The following is a 22,840-nucleotide window of genomic DNA, read 5'->3' as shown; positions in this document are numbered from 1 at the left end:
TGCAGCTATATAGGACCCTGGTCAGACCCCTCTTGGATTACTGTTCTCAGTTCTGGTCACAAGAAGGATGTGGAAACTATAGAAAGGATGCAGAGCAACACACACACAATGCTGGTGGAACGCAGCAGGCCAGGCAGCATTATGTGTGTGTTGCTTGAATTTCCAGCATCTGGAGATTTCCTGGTGAAAGGATGCAGAGGAAATTTACAAGGATTTTGCCTGATTTGGGGAGCGTGCCTTATGAGAGTAGGTTGAATGAACTCGGCCTTTTCTCCTTGGAGTGACGGCGGATGAGAGGTGACCTGATAGAAGTGTATAAGTTGATAAGAGGCATTGATTGTGTGGATAGTCAGAGGCTTTTTCCAGAGCTGAAATGGTTAACATGAGAGGACACAGTTTTAAAGTTCTTGGAAGTAGGTACAGAGTAGATGTCAGGGGTATGTTTCTTATGCAGAGAGTGGTGAGTGCATGGACTGGGCTGCTGGTGACTGTGGTGGAGGCGGATACAACAGGGTCTTCTAAGAGGCTCCTTGATAGATACATGGAGCTTAGAAAAATAGAGGGCTATAGGTAACCCTAGGTAATTTCTAAAGTAAGTACATGTTCGGCACTCCATTGTGGGCTGAAAGGCCTGTATTGTGCTGTAGGTTTTCTATGTTTCTATATACATGCACGTACATGTATCCATGGCTGTGTACACACAGACGTGCCTGCGTCCCAGGTGACTCTCCCACCACTCATTTCCACTAATAGTTGCTCAATTTGGTTATTACCAAAGGTCACAGCAAAACAAGGGAAGCATTAGCACAGTACATTCTGTGAAGTTTTAAAGTACATTGCAGTCAGTGAAGAATGTGTTGAAGCGCACCCAGTCATGTAATGTGAAAAGCATAACTGCCAGCTTGTGCTTAACAACTCCTTGCTTCAGACATAGGGTGCACAATAGATACGGGCCAGGGAACATCCACCTGAGGGAAAACTGGGACTTTTGCGGAAAATTTCATCTGCAGGGAAGCCCCAGCATGGCTGCACTGAATTGATTGACAATTTAATATTCTTGTTCCTCTGCCCGCGGCGGTATGTGATCCTTTTACAAACAAGCTATTGATATTTTATTTTCTACAGCTACTAATTCAGAAAGAGGAAGGCTAATAAATTACAGACTAATCAACTTGGCTGAACCAATTTACACAGTCATTAATGTTTCAAAACAATCATAGGTTGTTTTGAAATAAATGTCCTTTTCTGATCCCATTCATTCACATTCTTTGAAATGACTCAGACACAGCCAGCCGTCTGCAGGTTACAGGAATCATATTCACTGAAAGGAATAAGAATCAAAACAACTAATAAATCATAGGGGATTCACAATATTACTAGGAGGCATAAATAGATTTATTCACCATGATGTGAAGGCCAACTATATTAAACTCTTCTGCCTACACAATATCCATATCCTTCCATTTTCCTCATATTCGTGTGCCTATTGTGGCAGTTGCCTGCAATCGCAGTGGCTTCTCTACGGTCAACAAAGGGTGCTACTGTATGTTTTAAATGTACTTTTTTTTGCGATTGCAAGATCATGCTGGACATTAAGAACTTAAAATACTGTGGGTCTACCCCCATTGGCATAGAAATTGAAGGAGTGGGACTGGGTGCAGATCGCCATGCTGCCTGCATCAGAGAGGTCTCCCAGGTGTCGGGAGAGTGAAGGAGATGTGCAGTTGAATGGTGAGTGAATGTCTTAGTTGCTTTCCTTGTGATTGCAGGACCCTTTTAGACATTGTTAATGTGGAATGCTGCAAGTGTGATTCACCCATTTACTGGCAGGCAGCAGGGGTGGAGAGTGGGGGAACTGTGTGGCTTGAAGCTGCAGTGTTGCCTACTTACAGCCTCCAGGAGCGAAGCGTCAAAGCTGGTGCACTCCACCGGGGACGTTGGTGGAATCATTGTCCCCTTCCCCCCCTCTCCCCTCCCCCCCCCAGTCTATTCACTTGGCAGAAGACAAGCTATATTGTGGGCAACTACAGAATTCATGGACTCGGGGCCCCTTTTGCTCTCTTTTGGCATTGAATTTATTTTTATAAATTTCTTATTGTAATCTATAGCTTTGTTATCTATTGCTCTACAGTGCTGCTGTAAAGCAACAAGTTGGGCGCCATGGTAGCGTAGTGGTCAGCGCGACCCTATTACGGTTCGGGGCATTCCAGAGCTTGGAGCTCAACTCCGTGAATACATTCTCCCCATGAAGATGTGGGTTTCCTCCGGGGGCTCCGGTTCCCTCCCACAGAACAAAGGCATGCCAGATAGTAGGTTAATTGGTCGTTGCAAGTTGTCCTGTGCTTCGGTGCTGGGCAGCACGGCTCACCTAGAGCAGCCTGTTTCATGTTGCATCTCTAAATAAATAATTTCATGACATATGTCAATGATATTAAACCTGATTCTGATTCTGATAGACACTCTGGATGGTGGATTTCAATGAGCAGCCCAACAGGGGTTTGGTATCGTCACCCTGAGTGAACTGGCTAAGTCCTTAACGACTCCGTACAAGTCAAGGAGGGAAGAACCTATCTTAGATATAATATTTCACAACATATTGCAGTGGTAATTCACCTGATTCTGATTCCAACATTTAACTCCTCTATCTCCAGAAAGGTAGTTACTGATGTGCCGCATTATATAGATCTGGCAGGTACAATCCAGCAATCTTACCAACAGCAATGAAGCTCTTTGACCTTACAGTTAAAATGGGTTCAAGTTCAAGTGAGATTGTTATTCAACCATACATAATGGCCATTCATGCATGTGATAAGAGGGCATACAGAAGTGATGGAGCAACAAGCTGGCACTCAGCATCAGTAAGAACAAAGAGCTGATTGTGGACTTCAGGAAGGGCAGGACAAGGGAACACACACCAATCCTCATTGAGGGATCAGAAGTGAAAAGAGTGAGCAATTTCAAATTCAGTCTCTCTGAGGACCTAAACTGGACCCAACATATCAGTGCAGCTTATAAAGAAGGCAAGACAATGGCTATATTTCATTAGGAGTTTGAGGAGATTTGGTACATCACCAAAGGCACTCGCAAATTTCTACAGAGGTACCATGGAGAGTGTTCTAACTGGGCGCATTGCCGTCTGGTACTGGGGGGAGGCGCTACTGCACAGGATCAAAATAAGCTGCAGAGAGTCGTAAACTTAGTCATCTCCATCATGGGCACTGGACTCTGTGGAATCCAGGACATCTTCAAGGAGAAATGCCTTGTTCTCATTGTTACTGTCAGGAAGGAGGTACAGAAGCCTGAAGGCACACACTCAATGATTCAGGAACAGCTCCTTCCCCTCTACCACCCGGCTTCTGAATGGGCATTGATCCCATGAACAGTACCTCACTACTTTTTTATTTCACTATTTAATCAAACTATTTTATATATACATGCACACAATATTTACAGTTTTTATCATGTATTGCAAAGTACTGCTGCCACAAATACAACAAATTTCACAACATATGCTGGAGATATTAAATCTGAATCTGATTCTGATTCTGAATACAGCCAAATGAAACAATGTCACTACACCAGGGTCAAGGTACAAAACATAATAACAACAATCATTCATGGCACAAAGCACAAATAGCACATATAAGATAGCAATAAACTTAAGGTCACACAAAAATATATAATGAGTGAGTGAGTGAGGCCTCTATCAGTCAGAGTTGATAGATTGCATCCTAGCTGTCTAGATACACAAGCCTGGACAGTATGATATGGAGAGCAAGCTGTTGCCCGTGTAGCAAGCTCCCCCTCTCCACGCATCTAATGAACCCAAAGGAACGGCAGAGACTGATACAGTTTGGCACCAGCGGCATTGCAGGGGTTGTCAGTCAGCATTAAATTCAATACAGGACTTCCTTAGAATGCCAGCTCTGGATTTTTCCCTCAGAGTTTGCTCCCGAAGCCTTCCCCATGGGTGGGTATATCCGCAAGATAATGGAGGTTTCAAATCAGGGTTTTCATTCTCCTAGGTGAGCTGCTAACCATGGCTAACGAGCCCCATCTGCCTGAAGCGTCTGGTTTAAAGGTGCCAGTAACCCACATTTGCTACTTCTCCTGTCAGTAGAAATGGTTCTGCATGGCTTATTAGCCAAGCTACGCATGAAGGTCAGGAGCTGGACTTGGTTGTCAGAGGCTACTAGAGGAGCACGTCATTGGGAGCATTTAATAGGTAGTGGGAGCTTGTCTCCATTACCACCCCCAGCTATAAGAACCTAAAGGAATTTATAACATACCTACAGCCACTTCTTGAAAACAAACTAAAAGTGGTTGATAGGCTAAGAGAGGAAGTATCTTACAGTATGACACACTTCCAACTAACTGAATTTCAAGTAGAAAAAATATCTTTTTTAAAAACCAACGCTAAAATTACTCAATTCCTCTGTAATTCATGCAAAACAGAAATGAGTGAGACAAGCATGATTGGGTCAAGTTCAAACAAAGATGAACGGTCAACAAAATATATATGTTCCTCACTCACCCCTCCTCTATGTCACCACTTAGGTGAACAGGAGACTATATTTATTTATTTATAGTGCCACCCAGACCCATGTGGCAGATTACCTTAAGCCAGAGATTTGACACACAGCTCAATGTAATACAGACAGACAGTAAGCAGATACATCGCTCCTACAATACCTTTTGACCCAGGTGGTCCTAGTTTTCCTGATCTTCCAGGTTCACCAATGTCACCCTTTTCACCCTGATCACCTTTGAAAACAGAAAACAATAATCAAATGTTACTTTTGCAGAATTGAAGTTCCTCTGTCCACTCCATTGTTTCTATTGTTACATAGAGTGGAGAACACTACAGCAAAGTATAGGCCCGTAAGCCTACAATTTTGTGATGTCTTACTAACTTAGTCCAAGTTTATTAGCTTCCCTCCCACATAACCCGCCATATTCAAATAGCTTACTCTATGGTCAAACAACAAAGAACTGCAGGCACTAGAAATCCAAGGTAAGGTCAAAAATACTGAAAGACCAGCAGGCCAGACCGCATCTGTGAGAAAAGAAAAGGAAGCAATTCACATTACATGCTGGAGAAACTAGGCAGGCCAGGCAGCATCTGTGGAAAAAGAGTAAAAGTCGATGTCTCGGGCCGAGACTCTTCACTGGTTCTGCACGTTAAGGGGAGAAGTCAGAATAAGAAGCTGGCAGGAAGGTAGGACGAAGAAGGTAGCAGGTGATGGGTGAAACTGGGAGAGGGGGAGGGTGAAGGAAAGAGCTGGGAAGTTGATTGGTGAAAGAGATAAAGGGTTGGCAAAGGGGGAATCTGTTAGAAGAGGGTTGAAGGCCATGGAAGAAAGGGAAGGCGGATGTTTACCAGAGGGAGGTGACGGGCAGGTAAGGAGATGAGGTGAGAGAGGGAAACAGGAATGGCGAAGTGGTGGGGGGGGGGGAAGGGCTGCAATTACCGGAAGTTCGGGAAATCGATGTTGATGCCAACAGATTGGTGGCTGCTCAGACGGGTTATAAGGTGTTGCTCCTCCATCCTGAGTGTGGCCTCATCCTGGCAGTTGAGGACTGACATGTCGGAATGGGAATGGGAGGTAGGATTGAAATGGGTGGCCATTGGGAGATCTCGCTTTTGGTGGTGGATGAAGCAAAGGTGCTCGATGAAGCAGTCTCCCAATCTATTTCAGGTCTCACTGATGCACAGGAGGCCACACCGGGACCCCTACAGACTCGTAGGTGAAGTGTCGCCTCTCCCTGAATGGTAGTGAGGGAGGAGATGTAGGGGCAGGTGTGGCACTTGATCTGCTTGGGGAGGGGTGAGTGGATAAGGGAGTTGCATAGGGAGCAATCCCTGCAGAAAGGGGAAAGTGGGAGGGATGCAAGGATGTGTTTGGTGGTGGGAAGTTATAGAGAATGAAGAGAGACAAGGAAGCATCGGTTCACGTTGTTCTTTTTGACTATCAGAGCTCTGTTAGCTGGGAAGTCCAGCACCCAGCTGCATAGTGATATGTTTAAACAAAGGAGCAGGAGTTTGTTCATCAAGGTCTGTAGGACAAGACTGCGGTATGCTAAACTGGAATCCAGAAACAACATTGTGATATATGTGTCCTTGTTTTCTAAGTTAGACCTGCATTTCAAATTCCCATGTCTTCCTTTGAGTTAATTTAATGTTTTGAAGTTCCAAAGCATAACATTTTAGATTGGTTTCTCTATTTTAGGCAGCAGTTAGTTTGCTGGGATTAACATTATAGAGATGCGGTCAGAGAGGCCAACATGGGAGTGTGGGACTGCTTTGTTCATGTATCGTGTCTGTTTTTATAAACATGGTCCCCTAGTAACCATAATGACGTACTGGTGCATTTGGGTAAAATGTCCTGTAGGTTAACATAACAAGTCTCCTGCAGTTATAAAGAACCCGTCTGGATTCTGGTTTTGTAGACAGCTGACAATATTGTAAACTCTCCCAGTGTGTCCTTGGCGTTTTTGTTCAGGAAGATATAGACAGCGGTGATGAACATAACAAGTTCAGTTTATTCTTGTTCAACTGTACACATGTACACTGCCAAATGGGCCAAGGTGCACAACACATAACATACAACTCATATGCACAACACAAAAGCAACATTACTACAAATAAGTTAAAAAATAAGGTGCATAATTTAAAAATTAAGCAGTATAACACTACTGGCGCTTCATACATGAAGAGACGTGGGTAGTGGCAGGGAGTGCAGTAGTCTCAAAGCCCGGAGAGATAATTTGTTTCCCATCTGAACAGTTCTTGTCCTAATGCTGCGGTATCTGCTGCCGCTGGCCTGGTCAGATTAGCTCCTGGCCTAGGTAGAAAGCGTTTGTACTGTTGGGCTGTTTGGGTTGGGCCTCAGCCAAGGCAGAAAGCATTTGTACTGTTGGGCTGTTTGGGTTGGGCCTCAGCCTAGGTAGAAAGTGTTTGTACTCCTGGCCTGGTTCCATCATCAGTGGAGACAGGAGAGGTTCCGGATGATTGGAGGGTTGCAGATGGTGTCCCCTTATTCAAGAAAGGGAATAGAGATAGCCCAGAAAATTATAGACCAGTGAGTCTTACTTCAGCGGTTGGTAAGCTGATGGAGAAGATCCTGAGAGGCAGAATTTATGAACATTTGGAGAGGCATAATATGATTAGGAATAATCAGCATGGCTTTGTCAAAGGCAGGTCATGCCCTGTGAGCCTGATTGAATTTTTTGAGGATGTGACTAAACACATTGATGAAGGTAGAGCAGTAGATGTAGTGTATATGGATTTTAGGAAGGCATTTGATAAGGTACCCCATGCAAGGCTTATTGAGAAAGTAAGGAGGTGTGGGATCCAAAGGGAAATTGCTTTGTGGATCCAGAACTGGCTTGCCCACAGAAGGCAAAGAATGGTTGTAGATGGGTCATATTCTGCATGGAGGTCATTGACCAGTGGTGTGCCTCAGGGATCTGTGCCAGTTTCCAACCGCCTAAAATCGAGGAAAAGCTTTGCTACAGTGGAGGAACTACCACATGGAACATCCCCCCACCCCCCAAACATACAGGATTGACCTCTGGCAAACAGAAGCCAGAACCCCACCAAACAATACAGTGCAAGACCCGACAGAAACATTGCCAGACAGGGCTGTGCTTGACAAACAGAAGTGGTTCACTCTCAACAGAACGAGAGCAGGAGTTTGTAGGACGGGAGACAAAATGGTGAAGTGGGGTTTAAAGGCCAGCGAATCCTGTGAGTGTGGTGAAAGGGTGCAGAACATTGAACACATTCTGCACCCACTCTCACCTGATTTCGCTGACACTGACCGGCTCAACAGCAACCAAACAACACCAGAGTGGCTGGCTGTCTGGTGTGACGAGCTATGATGATGATATCCTTACTACCGTCCATTCCGCCTGCCTCCTCCATGCCTCAGCCTTCTCCCGTCTCCACTTCCATCTCTGCTCACCCAGGCTTGCCTCTGCATGCATCTGTCGTTCGCAGTGATCACTATTGATATTGCAGTAGTAAAATGGATTCAATAGTGGCTGGATGGGAGATGCCAGAGAGTAGTGGTGGATAACTGTTTGTCAGGTTGGAGGCCGATGACTAGTGGTGTGCCTCAGGGATCTGTTCTGGGTCCAATGTTGTTTGTCATATACATTAATGATTTGGATGATGGGGTTGTAAATTGGATTAGTAAGTATGTAGATGATACTAATATAGGTGGTGGTGTGGATAATGAAGTAGGTTTTCAAAGCTTGCAGAGAGATTTAGGCCAGCTAGAAGAGTGGGCTGAAAGATGGCAGATGGAGTTTAATGCTGATAAGTGTGAGGTGCTGAATTTTGGTAGGACTAATCAAAATAGGACATACATGGTAAATGGTAGGGCATTGAGGAATGCAGTAGAACAGAGTGATCTAGGAATAATGGTGCATAGTTCCCTGAAGGTGGAATCTCATGTGGATAGGGTGGTGAAAAAAGCTTTTGGTATGCTGGCCTTTATAAAGCATACATTGAGTCTAGGAGTTGGCCTTTATAAATCAGAGCACTGAGGATAGGAGTTGGGATGTAATGTTAAAATTGTACAAGGCATTGGTGAGGCCAAATTTGGAGTATTGTGTACAGTTCTGGTCACCGAATTACAGGAAAGATGTCAACAAAATAGAGAGAGTACAGAGAAGATTTACTAGAATGTTACCTAGGTTTCAGCACCTAAGTTACAGAGAAAGGTTGAACAAGTTAGGTCTTTATTCTTTGGAACGTAGAAGGTTGAGGGGGGGACTGGATAGAGGTATTTAAAATAATGAGGGGGATAGATAGAGTTGACGTGGATAGGCTTTTTCCATTGAGAGTAGGAGAGATTCAAACAAGAGGACATGAGTTGGGAGTTAGGGGGCAAAAGTTTAGGAGTAACACGATGGGGAACTTCTTTACTCAGAGAGTGGTAGCTGTGTGGAATGAGTTTCCAGTAGAAGTGGTAGAGGCAGATTCAATATTGTCATTTAAAAAAAAATTGGATAGGAATATGGACAGGAAAGGAATGGAGGGTTATGGGCCAAGTGCAGGTCAGTGGGACTAGGTGAGAGTAAGCATTCGGCATGGACTAGAAGGGCCGAGGTGGCCTGTTTCTGTGCTGTAATTGTTATATGATTATGTGGTTATACAGTGTTATTAATAAGGTGTTTCGTAGTTGGGGTAAACTACATATACCTGTCTGGACACGCCTCTCTGCTGACTGCTCCTGTAGCTCCTCCCACAGACCCCTGTATAAAGGCGATTGGGGCACTGCTCCTCCCTCAGTCTCCGAGATGTCGTGCTCTCTTTTTGCTGCTAATAAAAGCCTATCGTTCACTTCCAGTCTCCAAGAGTTATTGATGGTGCATCAGTAGTCTTCCTTGTTTTGTATTTTCTTGCCGATAATACTCGCTGGGCTTTACCAGCGCCATATTAAACCTTAGCTTTAGGTCTGCTGCTTGTCAATGCAAAAGGCACATTTCACTGTATATTTTGATGTACCTGTGATAAGTAAATCTGAATCTGAACCTGGCTATTTCCCCCGTACACTCTCAGTCCTGATGCCAGGTCTGGACCTGAAACTTTCCCCATCTCTATGCCTCCACAGACCAGGCCTGACCCGTTGAGTTCCTCCAGCTCATTGTGTTCTGCAAAAGATTTCTTAATTTTCTATTAGCTGTGTAAGGAGAGGGCAACTGAGGATGAGTTCTAATTTTAGCTGAAGATCCATAACCAGAGGTGTCCCACAGGTATCCATGCTGCAGTTGTGATATTTTATTTTGTTTAGAGGTAGCAGCACAGCAATAGGCCCTTCCGGCCCACGAACTTGTGCAACTCAATGAACTTCAGGGTTATATCTGGTGACATAAAGAGGGGTCGCAGGGTAGTGTAGTGGTTAGCACAATGCTTTACAGAACTGGTGATCCAGGTTCAATTCTCAACACTGCCTGTATGGACTTTGTACGTTCTCCTTGTAACACATGGATTTCCTCCCAGTGCACTGGATTCCTCTCACCAAAGATGTAGTGAGTGGAAGGTTAATTGGTCATTGTAAGTTATCCTGCAGTTAGGCTAGGGTTAAATCAGGGGACTGGTAGACGGCACAGTTCAAGGGGTTTATTCTGCGCTGTATCTTAACTAATAAAAAATATACTTTGACAATAAACTTACTTTGATATCGACATGACAAAATAATTTACTAACCTGCACGAGGAAAACATACTATAGGGTAATGTAATTAGTGGAAATGTACATAATTCACAACCACAGACATTGAGTTGGGATTCACTTTAAGAGATTGGTCGGACATGATGATGTAATTACTTGAAGTTTAATTACCACATTTTGTTATTGTGCTGTTTTCCACCCTGTGGCACTTCGGGCAGCACCCTTCTTCACTGTTTCCATAACATTTGACAGTTGCTAGCTCTACGCTCAACCCAGCACGGATGGAAAACGTGCAAGGAAGGAGCCGGCAGGACCATTAGCCTCGAAGACTGGTCCTGATGCCACTATGCCACTGGGGGGAGGGGGGCACAGGTTTTGGAGTACCATAAATGAGCTGTCACTGATTTTCTTCAACAAAATATGCTTCACTTTGTTTTATTTGCAAAAACTTACAGTATAATTTTCCCACATTTGCAAGCCCTTAGAAAAGAACTTGATCTAAACTTAGTTTAAGCATAGCTGTGCTTTGTGTAAACTGTTTGATGAGGACTGTGATATAATCAAGGGGATTGTGTACTTCGAAAGAAATAGAATTCAAATACAATAAAGTATGGGAAAACAACACCACCCACACAGAACGAAAAACTCCCTTTTGACAAGATGCTTTGAAGCTATTAGTCAAATTGAGTTACCCTGCTGAAATCAGATGAAAACTTCCATCAGCAGTAGGTAATGATTCCAAAGAGCAGGTGAGTTTAGTCAGTAATTCTGAACTTTGATTTATCCTCAGTACCTAAAATTCTAAATACATATTTATATGCTATTTTGAAGGAGGAACTTGGGGAATCAAAAGAAGTTTGGGAATATTTTTAATATGGTCAAATAATAATTGGAGAGGGATAGAAACAGACAAATCAGGAAAGCTAGTTAGGAAAGATAAGTTAGTTTAATTGGAGTAAGGGGAAATATGAGACTATCAGACAAGAACTTGGAAGCATAAATTGGGAACAGATGTCCTCAGAGAAATGTACAGAAGAAATGTGGCAAATGTTCAGGGGATATTTGCGTGAGGTTCTGCGTAGAGACGTTCCAATCAGACAGGGAAATGATGGTAGGGTACAGGAACCATGGTGTACAAAGGCTGTTGAAAATCTAGTCAAGAACTAAAGAAAAGCTTATGAAAGGTTCAAAAAACTAGGTAATGATAGAGATCTAGAAGATTATAAGGCGAGTAGGAAGGAGCTTAAGAATGAAATTTGGAGAGCCAGAAGGGGCCATGAGAAGGTCTTGGTGTGCAGGATTAAGGAAAACCCCAAGGCATTCTACAAGTATGTGAAGAGCAAGAGGATAAGATGTGAGAGAATAGAACCAATCAAATGTGACAGTGGGAAAGTGTGTATGGAACCAGAGGAGATGGCTGAGGTACTTAATGAATACTTTGCTTCAGTATTCACTATGGAAAAGGATCTTGGTGATTGTAGGGATGACTTGCAGTGGACTGAAAAGCTTGAGCATATAGACATTAAGAAAAAGGATGTCCTGGAGCTTTTGGAAAGCATCAAGTTAGGTAAGTCTCCGGGACTGGATGAAATATACCTCAAGCTACTGTGGGAGGTGAGGGAGGAGATTGCTGATCCTCTGACAATGAACTTTGCATCATCAATGAGGATGGGAAAAGTTCTGGAGGATTGGAGGGTTGCAGATGTTGTTCCCTTATTCATGAAAGAGAGTAGAGATAGCCCAGGAAATTATAGAATAGTGAGTCTTACCTCAGTTGATGGAGAAGATCCTCAGGGGCATGATTTATGAACATTTGAAGAGGCATAATATGATTAGGAGTAGTCGGCATGGCTTTGTCAAAGGCAAGCTGTGCCTGACGAGCCTGATTGAATTTTAGAAAACATAGAAATATAGAAACATTTTTTGAGGATGTGACTAAACACATCGATGAGGGTAGAGCCATAGATGTAGTGTATATGGATTTTAGCAAGGTATTTGATAAGGTACCGCATGCAAGGCTTATTGAGAAAGTAAGGAGACATGGGATCCAAGGGGACAAAGTTGAATCTAATCTAATCTAATCTAAATGAATTTTAGATCTCTGAAAAATTAATTAAGAATTATTCACACATTTATTAATGTCAGATAGGCTATTTATACATTCTAAATAGATCTGTGGTTCAAAATTTGGTATAAACACTTGTTATGATGGGATTCTTGGGCTGGGTCAAAACTGGGTGAACTGCTGTGGAGATTCAGCTTGTCATCAAAACCACACCAACCATTTATAGGTGTGTGGTGGAAAGTGTGCTTACTGGCTGAATTAGGGCCTGGAATGGGAACACCAATGCTTTGAGTGGAAAATCCTACAAAATGTAGTGGATTTGACCCAGTATGTCATGGGTAAAACCCACCCAACCATTGAGAACAGCTACATGAGATGTCACTGTAGAAAAGCAGCATCCATTCCCACCACACAGTGCATGGCCTTTTCTCACTGCTGCAGTTTTTAAGTGCTTGGAAATAGGTGCAGAGGCGATGTCAGGGTTAAGTTTTTTATGCAGAGAGTGGTGTGTGCATGGAATGGGCTGCCAGCAATAGTGGTGGTGGCGGATACAATAGGGTCTTTTAAGAGACTCCTGGATACGTACACGGAGCTTAGAAAAATAGTGGGGTATTGGTAACTCTAGATAATTTCGAAAGTAAGTACATGTTTGGCTCAGCATTGTGGACTGAAGGGTCTGTATTGTGCTGTAGGTTTTCTATGCTTCTGTTTCTATGAGAGGTTTTTGATTAGTGAGGGCAAAAATGATACATGGAGAAATCAGGAAAGTGGGGTTGAGAGGGATAATAAATAAGCTGTGATGGAATGGTGGAGCAGACATTGTGGGACAACTAGCTTAATTCTGTTCCTGTGTCTTATAGTCGTAATCATTTGAACAATTTACATATTGTTCAACCAAAAGCAATTTAGATTCAGATAAAGGAAGCTTTTGGAATTCGACTCAGAAATCTGGCAATCACCTAAATTAGTTTGGAGCAGAGTTGTTTTACTGATGATGAAGTGTCATTTGATAGTACTATTTACAAGATGTTTCATTGCTTTGTGATTGAGAGCAGATGGATTGTGCAGTAATTGAAACCATACCCAATACTTACGGTAAGCTATGCCTCAAGCCAAGCACAAGATTGGTAGCTGGTATTGTTTGAAGAAAAAGCAGTGCAAACTCAATCCGGGTACTGTACCACCTAACCAATCTACTCATGCCTACTCAATCTAATTCTCACCCAGGTTTCTCTGCTTTCCAACCTAGCAGGTTAGCCAACGTAGTTAACATTTCTCTTCCCTTCCCTTGTCCATTTTTCCTTCAAATATTTTGCTCCTAGCTCTGAAATCTATGGTCCAAAACCTTTCCCTCATTCAGGTTTCCAACACTGGTACTGAAAGACTTTGACTGTGTGCAGTTTATCATTGATTTTATTGTATTTTCTGTTGTATAAATGTCTGTAAGAAAATGAATTCCAGGACTCCTCAACCATCAGGCTCTTTAACCAAAGGGGATAACTTCACTCAACTTCATTTTCCCCATCATTGATATGTTCCCAGAGTATGGATAGCTGCCACAGCCCCCTTAAGGGTTCAGGACAGTCCTGCTAATTGTCAGTCAGATTTTGGGCACCAAGGGCTGAGGTTCTGAACTGAGGTTCAATGCTCACTAGCTTTGGGGGTTGAAAGTTTTCATTTTAAAACTACTAAGTTATGGAAATGGCTTTAATTTAATTCACAATATTGTCTTTAATTATTTACAATCTACAGGGCTTTTTGGGTTAATTTAGTTTTCAGTTGGTAAAGAACTAGTAGGGGTTTTATTTCCCAACTCTATACACCACAGATTTGGTGATGGTAATGCACCTTTAGGTTGACTGTCAATCGCCACGAAAAGTCAGAAGAAGAAGGTTTGGTGCTCAGTCTCAGTAGCAATATCATCCAGTGTTTGCGGTGTCCAGCTCAATTCCTGGATGCAGTTTGACACTGTGTCTCGATCCTTGCTTTGGATACCATCCTCATCAAGGACTCTCGTCACAACAACTTCATCTGGTTTTTTTCCACTTCTCATCGTCCTCACCTTGCTCTGTTGCCTCCTCGCCCTGGGCAAGATCAGTGAGCACAAGATTGCGGGTCACACTCCAAACCATAAGTGATGTATGGCCTCTTGCAAGCATAGCAGTCTGCTTCCAGTGGGGCTTGGGGAACTGGCACAGGAGTTGAAGGCAATATGTATTGGTCTTGACTATACTGTATGAAGTGGTAGGCAGATAGCTTTCACAGCCTTCAGATATGGCCCAAGTGCAGAGAGCTGATTCATCACCACCTTTGATACAGCCCACAACAATGGTGTCATCAGCAAACTTGTATACGGTGTTGGAGCTGTATTTAGCCACACAGTCGTTGGTGTGCCTTCTGGTCCTAGACTACTCCACTATAGGAAACATCCCCTCCATGTTCACTCTATCTAGGCCTTTCAATATTTGATAGGTTGTCAGTGAGGTCACCCCTCATTCTCTGAACTCTAGTAAGTACAGGCCCAAGCTTCCTCCTATGATTGGCCTTTCATTCCCGCATCCTTTGATCCTTGGACAAAGCACCCAGTGTTTGGCAATATTTAAATTTAATTTCCAAAAGAGGTAAGGAGGAACATCTTTAGCCAGATGGTAGTGAATATGGAATTCATTGCCACAGATGGCTGTGCAGATATATTTAAATCAATAAGGAAGGATATCCAGAACATTATTTGTATGTCTTCCCAAAAATACACGGCTTTGCAGCATGAGGTAAAGCAATTCCTATATTTAATTTCACCTACTCAATTCTTGAGTATCAGAATCAAATTTGCATGTGTTTTTCCATACGTATTGGACTGTGGAGTTAGCCATTTTGTCACAGTGTGATGACTTTAAAATGTATTCATCCTTTGTCCTACAGTACTGGTCAAAGTGGCAGTGTAGTGGTTAGTGTAATGCTCTTACAGATCCAGCATACCGGGTTCAATTCCCACCACTGACTGCAAGGCATTTGTAAGTTCTCCCCATGACCAGGCACTACGGTTTCCGCCCACACTCCAAAGATGCACCAGTTATGAGGTTAATTAGTCACAGGAGTGCAAATGGGCAGTGCAATTTCATTGGGCTGAAAGGACCTGTTATGATACATTATTTCCAGATAACACTAAATAAATATCATTCCATCTTTTACCAAGTCATTATTTTCTTACCCCATTTCTATTATATTACCCTTGCTTTTGTTCAGGTTACATTGCATGAAAACTGTGTCGGATATTGAACTGTGTCAGATATTGAACTCATCCCACTTGCTAAGGTAGGAGAGAGAATTATTTGGAAAATCAGCTGCATGAAAGCACAATCAGATTACATTGTTCTTACTGCCAAGGAGAAATGTGTTCAACAGATACGTGGCTATAACAACAATCTGGTGATCCTAAACAAAAGCTATGCACAAGCAATTCCACACAAGGGATTCTAAACTAAACATAAGCTCCTTCACAAGAGATCCCATCAAGCGATTCCACACAAGGGATTCTAAACAAAACATAAGCTCCTTCCCATGCTAAAGCTAAGAGATTCTACACTAAACACAAAAGATTCTGCACAACAGATTCTACACTGAACTTGACTACAGCTTTGACCAGGAGCAGATCTGGACATCAGATGTTTGGAAAGGAGGGGACTTCCATCAGGTCCACCGCCAAGGATAAAAGGCAGGAGCAGTTTGTGGCAGCATAATAAAGCTTTTGACCAGTGGCCAACTAGTGTTTGGGATTAATTAGTAAGAGCAATTTAAAGTTCAGCAGCCTTCATCAGAGTAGACATAGTCAGAGTGATGATCTTCAGGCTTTTGCTCCTTAAGGCTTCCTCGAAGAAAGGCATCAGAGACAGAGAAGGAAAGAAAAGCTCAAGTTTTTTCCTTCTCTTCTTTATATTTGCTCAGGTAGGACAGTGGAGATGTCAGCCAGGATAGTGCAATGCTGCTCTTGCAGGATGTGGGAAGGCTGGGAGACTTCCAGTGTCTCCCTGCATCCAGCTTCTAACAAACCATGTTAAGGAGTTGCAGCTGGAACTGGATGAACTCTGGATCATTCGAGAGGCTGAAGGGGTGATAGATAGGACATATAGAGAGGTAGTCACACCCAAGGTGCAGGGCACAGGAAACTGGGTGATGGTCAGGAAGGAGAAATGGGTTAAGGAGCCAGTGCACACCCCTGTGGCCAATACCCTCAACAATAGCTATATCACTTTCAGGGGGATGACTTAACAGAGAAAAGTCATAGTGGTCAGGTCTCTGGTACTAACTCTGCCTCTGTGACTCAGATAGGAAGGGAGAAGAAGAGGCACACTGTGATGATGGGGGATTCATTATTTAGGAACATGGGCAGGTCGTTCTGTGGAAGAGAACAAGATCCCTGGATGGTATGCTGCCTCCTGAGTGCCAGGTCCAGGATATCTCAAATTGAGTCCTCAGCATTCTTAAGTGGGAGTGAACAGCCAGAAGTTGTGTTCCATTGAGGTACCAATGACATGGGTAGGTACTTACATGGGGAGTTCAGGGAGTTAGGTGCTATGTTAAAGACCGTAAGACCATAAGATATAGGAGCAGAATTAGGCCATTCAGCCCATCAAGTCTGCTCCACCGTTCAATCAGGGGCTGCTCCAATTCTTCCAACAATCCCCACTCCCCTACCTTCTCCCCATACCCTCTGATGCCCTGGCTAATCAAGGAGCTATCTATCTCTGCCTTAAATGCACCCAATGATTTGGCCTCCACAGCTGCTCGTGGCAACAAATTCCACAGATTTACCATCCCCCGACTAAAGTAATTTCTCTGCATGTCTGTTCTAAATGGACGTCCTTCAATCCTGAAGTCGTGCCCTCTTGTCCTGGACTCCCCTACCATGGGAAATAACTTCACCATATCTAAGCTATTCAAGCCTTTTAACTTCCAGGGCAAGACCTCCAGGACTGCTACCCATGCCATGTGGTAGCGAGCTAGAACTAGGAAGATTATACAGTCTAATACATGGCTAAGGAGTTGGTGTAAGAGGGAAGGCATAAGATTTTTGGATTATTAGGCTCTTCTCCAAGGAAGGTGGGACTTGTACAAAAGGGATGGTTTGCATCTGAACTGGAGGGGGAAAATATCCAAGCTGTCTGGTGAAGTTTAAACTAGAGTTTGCAGGGGAATGGGAACCAGAGTGCCAGACCCATAAGTGGAGAGGTTGTGGAGGCTGAAGTTGGGAAGACTTATACTCTGATAAAGTTAGGATTCAAAAGGTTGAGCACGGTGCAACAAATTTGAAAAGGGTGAATACAGGACGAAAGGTGAATGTGTGGTGTGTACAGAATAAGGTGGATGAACTTGCAGGACAGTTGCAGATTGGCAGGTATGATGTTGTAGGTATCGCTGAGCCATGGCTGAAAGATTATAACTGGGAGCTTAATGTCCAAGGATACACATTGCATCGAAAGGACAGGCAGGAAGGCAGAGGGGTGGTGTTGCTGTGTAAGTAAAAAATGAAATCAAATCATTACAAAGAGGTGACATAGGGTCAGAAGGTGTTGAATCATTATGAATAGAGGTAAAGAACTGCAATGGTAAAATGACCCTGATGGGAGTTGGATACAGACCACCAAACAGTAGGAAGAACGTGGCCTACAAACCACAATGGGAGATAGAAAACGCATGCCAAAAGGGCAAAGTTACAGTAGTCATCAGGGAGTTCAATATGCAGGTAGATTGGGGAAATCTGATTGGTGCTGGATTAGAGGAGGGGGAATTTCTAAAGTGCCTACGAGGAGGCTTTTTAGAGCAGCTTATGGTTGGGCGCACTAAAGTATCAGCTATTCTGGATTGGGTGTTGTGCAACAAACCAGAATTGATTCAAGAGCTTAAAGTAAAAAAATCCCTTAGGAGGTTTAATCATAATATGATCAAATTCACCCTGAAATTTGAGAAGGAGAAGCTAAAGTCAGATGTATCAATATTACAGTGAAGTAAAGGGAATTACAGAGGCGTGTGAGAGGAGCTGGTCAGGATCGATTGGAAAAGAACACTGGCAAGAATGACGGCAGAGCAGCAATGGCTGGAATTTCTTAAAGTAATTCAGAAGGTACAGGATATATACATCTCAAAGAGGAAGAAGTATTCTATAGGAAATATGACACAACCATGGCTGAGAAGAGGTCAACTCCAATGTAAAAAGCCAAAGAGAGGGCATACAATAGGGCAAAGATTAATGTGAAGTTAGAGGACTGGGAAACTTTTAAAAGCCATCAGAAGGTAACTAAAAAGGTTATTAAGAAGGTAAAGATGAAATATGAAAGTAAGCTAGCCAATAATATCAAAGAGGATATCAAAAGTTTCTTCAGATACATAAAGTGTAAAGGAGAGGTAAGAGTGGGTATCGGACCACTGAAAAATGAAGCTAGAGAGGTAGTAATGGGAGACAATGAAAGAGTGGATGAACAGAATAAACATTTTGTATCGGTATTCTCTGTGGAAGACTCTAGCAGTATGATGGAAGTTCTAGTTGTCAGGGAGCATGAAGTGTGTGAAGTTACCAGAACTGGACAAGGTCTTGGGAAACTGAGATGTCTGAAGGTAGCTAAGTTACCTGGACCAGATGATGTACACCCCAGGGTTCTGAAAGAGGTGGCAGAAGAGATCATGGAAGCATCATTAATGATCTTTCAAGAATTACTCGATTTTGGAATAGTTCTGAAAGACTAGAAAATTGCAAATGTCTCTCTACTGTTCAAGAAGGGAGGGAGGCAGAAGAAAAGAAGTTAGTCTGACCTCAATGGTTGGGAAGATGTTGAAGTCGATTATTAAGGATGAGGTCTCAGGGTACTTGGAGGCACGTGATAAAATAGGCCACAGTCAGCATGGTTTCCTCACAGGAAAATCTTTCCTGGCAAATCAATTGGAATTCTTTGAAGAAGTAACAAGCTAGATAGACAAAGAAGACTTGGTTGAGAGTTGTGTACTTGAATTTTCAGAAGGCCTTTGACATAGTGCCACTTAACAAGCTACAACACCATGGTGTTACAGGAAAGATTCTAGCATGGCTGATTGGTAGAAAGGAAAGAGTGGGAATAAAGGGAGTCTTTTCTGGCTGGCTGCCCAGTGACTGGTGGTGTTCCTTAGGGATCTTTGTTGGGACCAATTTTTTTACTTTATATGTTGATAATTTGGTTGATGGAATTGATGGCTTTGTTGTAAAATTTGCAGACAATATGAAGATAGGTTCAGGGGCAGGTAGTTTTGAGGAAGTTGTGAAGCTATAGAAGGTTTTCAACAGATTAGGAGAATGGGCAATGGGCAGATGGTATGTAGTGTTGGAAGGTGAATGGACATGCACTTCAGTAGAAGAAATGAAAGGGTTGAGTATTTTCTAAATATAGAGAATAAATAAAAAACTGAGACACAAAGGTTGAGTTAGTGGTGAGGAAAGCAAATGCAATGTTAGCATTCATTTCAATAAGCCTAGAATATAAAAGCAAGGATGTAATATTGAAACTTTATAAAGAACTGGTGAGGCCTCACTTGGAGTATTGTGAGCAGTTTTGGGCAGGATGCGCTGAAACTGGAGAGGGTTCAAAAGAGGCTCACGAAAGTAATTCCAAGATTGAAAGGCATGTCTAGTGGCTCTGTGCCTGTATTCACTGGAATTCAGAAGAATGTACAATGACTTAATAGAAACCTCTCAAATAATGAAAAGCCTTGATAGGGCAGATGTGGAGAGGATGTTTTCCTATGATGGGGAAATCTAAGACTAGAGGACATAGCCTCAGAACAGAGGGACATCCTTTTAGAAAGGAGATGAGGAGCAATTTTATAAGCCAGAAGGTGATGAATCCGTGGAATTCTTTGCCACAGGCAGCTGTGGAGGCCAAGCTTTTATGCATATTTAAGGCTGAGGTTGATAGGTTCTTGATTGGACAGGGCATGAAGGGATACAGGGAGAAAACAGGAGACTGGGACTAAGAGGAAAATTGGATCAGCTATGATGAAATGGCGGAGCAGACTCGATGGGCCAAATGGCCCAATTCTGCTCCTATATAAATTATAGTCTAAAGACAAGAGATTCTACACAAAACACTAGAGATTATACAGCTACTGAGAATTCAGAGTTACACATACAATCCCAATGAAGGGAATGGACCCAAATGTTCAACTGTTAATTCTCTTGATAGGTACTGTCAGACTTGCTGAATCCCTCCACCATTAATTGGGTGATGCTTATGTGAAATATGTTCTCAGTACCTTTAGGTCCCGGCAAGATGATGTGAGTCGAGCAAATGTCAGAGGCCGTGCGGTGAATTGACAGACTGTACAACTGTAGAAGTATGAGCACGAATGAACATTTCTTCACCCACTCAACTTCCATTCTTCAAGTTGTTTTCAACCTGCAATGGAAATCAGGTGCAAAAGCTTTTGAACTGACTTTGAGTATATTCCAAATGGGTCATATCCAATTCCATTTATATATTTTTGTTGATATTTAACTCTATTAATCAATACATTGTGGCAATTATGAAAAAAGATCCACTGGCAGCTAAACTTCATTCGGCGTTTGAGAGGATTTGGTCTGTAACCAAAGACACCAGCAAGTTTCTGCAGATGTACCATGCAGAGCATTCTGACTGGTTGCATCATTGTCTGGTGTGAGGGCTGCAATGAAAATGATTGGAAAAACCGCAGAGGGTTATAAACTCAGTTATTTGCTGAGGATGTCCTACGAGTCTGTGGTGGCCAGTGCTATCATGTTTGCTGTTGTGTGCTGGGGCAGCAGGCTGAGGGTAGCAGACACCAACAGAATCAACAAACTCATTGGTACGGCCAGTGATGTTGTGGGGGTGGAACTGGACTCTCTGACGGTGGTGTCTGAAAAGAGGATGCTGTCCAAGTTGCATGCCATCTTGGACAATGTCTCCCATCCACTTCATAATGTACTGGTTAGGCACAGGAGTACATTCAGCCGGAGACTCATTCCACCGAGATACAACACTGAGCATCATAGGAAGTCATTCCTACCTGTGGCCATCAAACTTTACAACTCCTCCCTCGGAGTGTCAGACACCCTGCGTCAATAGGCTGGTCCTGGACTTATTTCCATTTGGGCATAATTAACTTATTATTATTTAATTATTTATGGTTTATATTGCTATATTTCTACACTATTCTTGGTTGGTGCGGCTGTAACGAAACCCAATTTCCCTCGGGATCAATAAAGTACGTCTGTCTGTCTGTCTGATTTCCATCATGGGCATGAGCCTCGCCAGTATCAAGGGCATCTTCAAAGGCAACACATCATCCATTCTTAAGGACATGCTCTTTTTTGATTACAACCATCAGACAGGAGCTTGAAAACACACTCTCTATGATTCAGGAACAGTTTCTTCCCCTCATCATCAGATTTCTGAATGGACAATGAACCCATGAACACTAAAATACTCATTATCTTTGCTCCCTTTTTGCACTATATATTTTTTAAAATACTCATTTCTTATTATGATATATATAGTATGTTGCATGCATGTGCTGCTGCCGTCAAACAACAATTTTCACAACGTATATCAGTGATAATCAATCTGATTCTGAAGTCCAGGGGAAACATGGAAAGCTGATTTGTATCTTACATTCTTGCACAGAATTATAATCGTCAACTTTTATTCCTGCAGTGTTCTTAAAGGTAGCATCCGTCATTAAGGACCCCCCGTCACCCAGGACATGCCTTGGTTTCATTGCTACCATTGGGGAGGAGGTACAGGAGCCTGAAGGCAGACACTCAACGATTCAGGAACAACTTCTTCCCCTCTGTCATCCAATTTCTAAATGGGCATTGACCTTTGAACTCACTCTCACTATGTGTTGTTTGCAGAGCTAATTTAATTTAACTATATATATACTTGCTGTAATTTACATATTTTTATTTTTAAGTATTACAATGTATTGCTGCGGCATAGCAATATATTTTGCTACATAATGAGAATAAACCTGATTCTGATTCTATTGTATACCATTTACAGAGTAAGTGCAGATCAGGGACAATGAGGTAGACCATACTGAGGTAGATAGCCAAGATTCCAGCTCATTGTACGGGAAATCCGTTCAGTTGACTTATAACAGCTGGATAGAAGCTGTCCTTGAGCCTGGTGGTATGTACTTTCAAGCTGTTGTTCTGTCTGTTCAATGGCCTGTATCATTCTCCAGGTGTATCAAACTACTTCCTTTTCAAAATGATATGAAGAGTGAGTCTGTGGTGAAGAAGGCAAATGTGATGTTGACATTCACCTCAAAAGGACTAGATTAGAGGTAAGGCCTCACTTGGAGTATTGTGAGCAGTTCTGGGCCCTTTTTCTTAGAAAGGATGCATTGACACTGGAGAGAGTTCACAAAAATGATTTCAGGATTGAACAGCTTATCATATGGAGAGAGTAGAGGCATAAGACCCAGAAGACCATAAGGCATAGGAGCAGAATTAGGCCATTCAGCCCATTAACGCTGCTCCACCATTCAATCATGGCTGATCCCAGATTCCACTCAACCCCATATACCTGCCTTCTCATCATATCCTTTGA

General features: G+C 42.8%; 1 protein-coding gene and 1 long non-coding RNA gene across 3 annotated transcripts in view; one reads left to right on the top strand and one right to left on the bottom strand.

Annotated features, from left to right (window-relative positions):
* The window catches only part of LOC132385208 (collectin-10-like), a 133,323-nt gene that overhangs the window by 79,924 nt on the left and 30,559 nt on the right, over nt 1-22,840 (bottom strand). For both annotated transcript variants that reach the window (XM_059957170.1, XM_059957250.1), the window contains exons 2-3: nt 20,523-20,665; nt 4,693-4,764 (exon numbers count right to left, since the gene is read on the bottom strand). In XM_059957170.1, the coding sequence (XP_059813153.1) occupies nt 4,693-4,764; nt 20,523-20,646 (196 nt within the window). In that variant the 5' untranslated portion in view covers nt 20,647-20,665. The remainder of the gene's footprint in view (nt 1-4,692; nt 4,765-20,522; nt 20,666-22,840) is intronic.
* LOC132385294 (uncharacterized) lies at nt 1,657-22,079 on the top strand. The gene is made up of 3 exons (XR_009509153.1): nt 1,657-1,731; nt 20,520-20,681; nt 21,941-22,079. It is a non-coding gene; the product is annotated as an uncharacterized LOC132385294 (long non-coding RNA).

This window comes from Hypanus sabinus, chromosome 1 (genome assembly GCF_030144855.1).
Source record: "Hypanus sabinus isolate sHypSab1 chromosome 1, sHypSab1.hap1, whole genome shotgun sequence".
NCBI lineage: Eukaryota > Metazoa > Chordata > Chondrichthyes > Myliobatiformes > Dasyatidae > Hypanus > Hypanus sabinus.
Note: the sequence above shows the minus strand (reverse complement) of the source record. Positions and strands in the feature narration are given on the sequence as shown.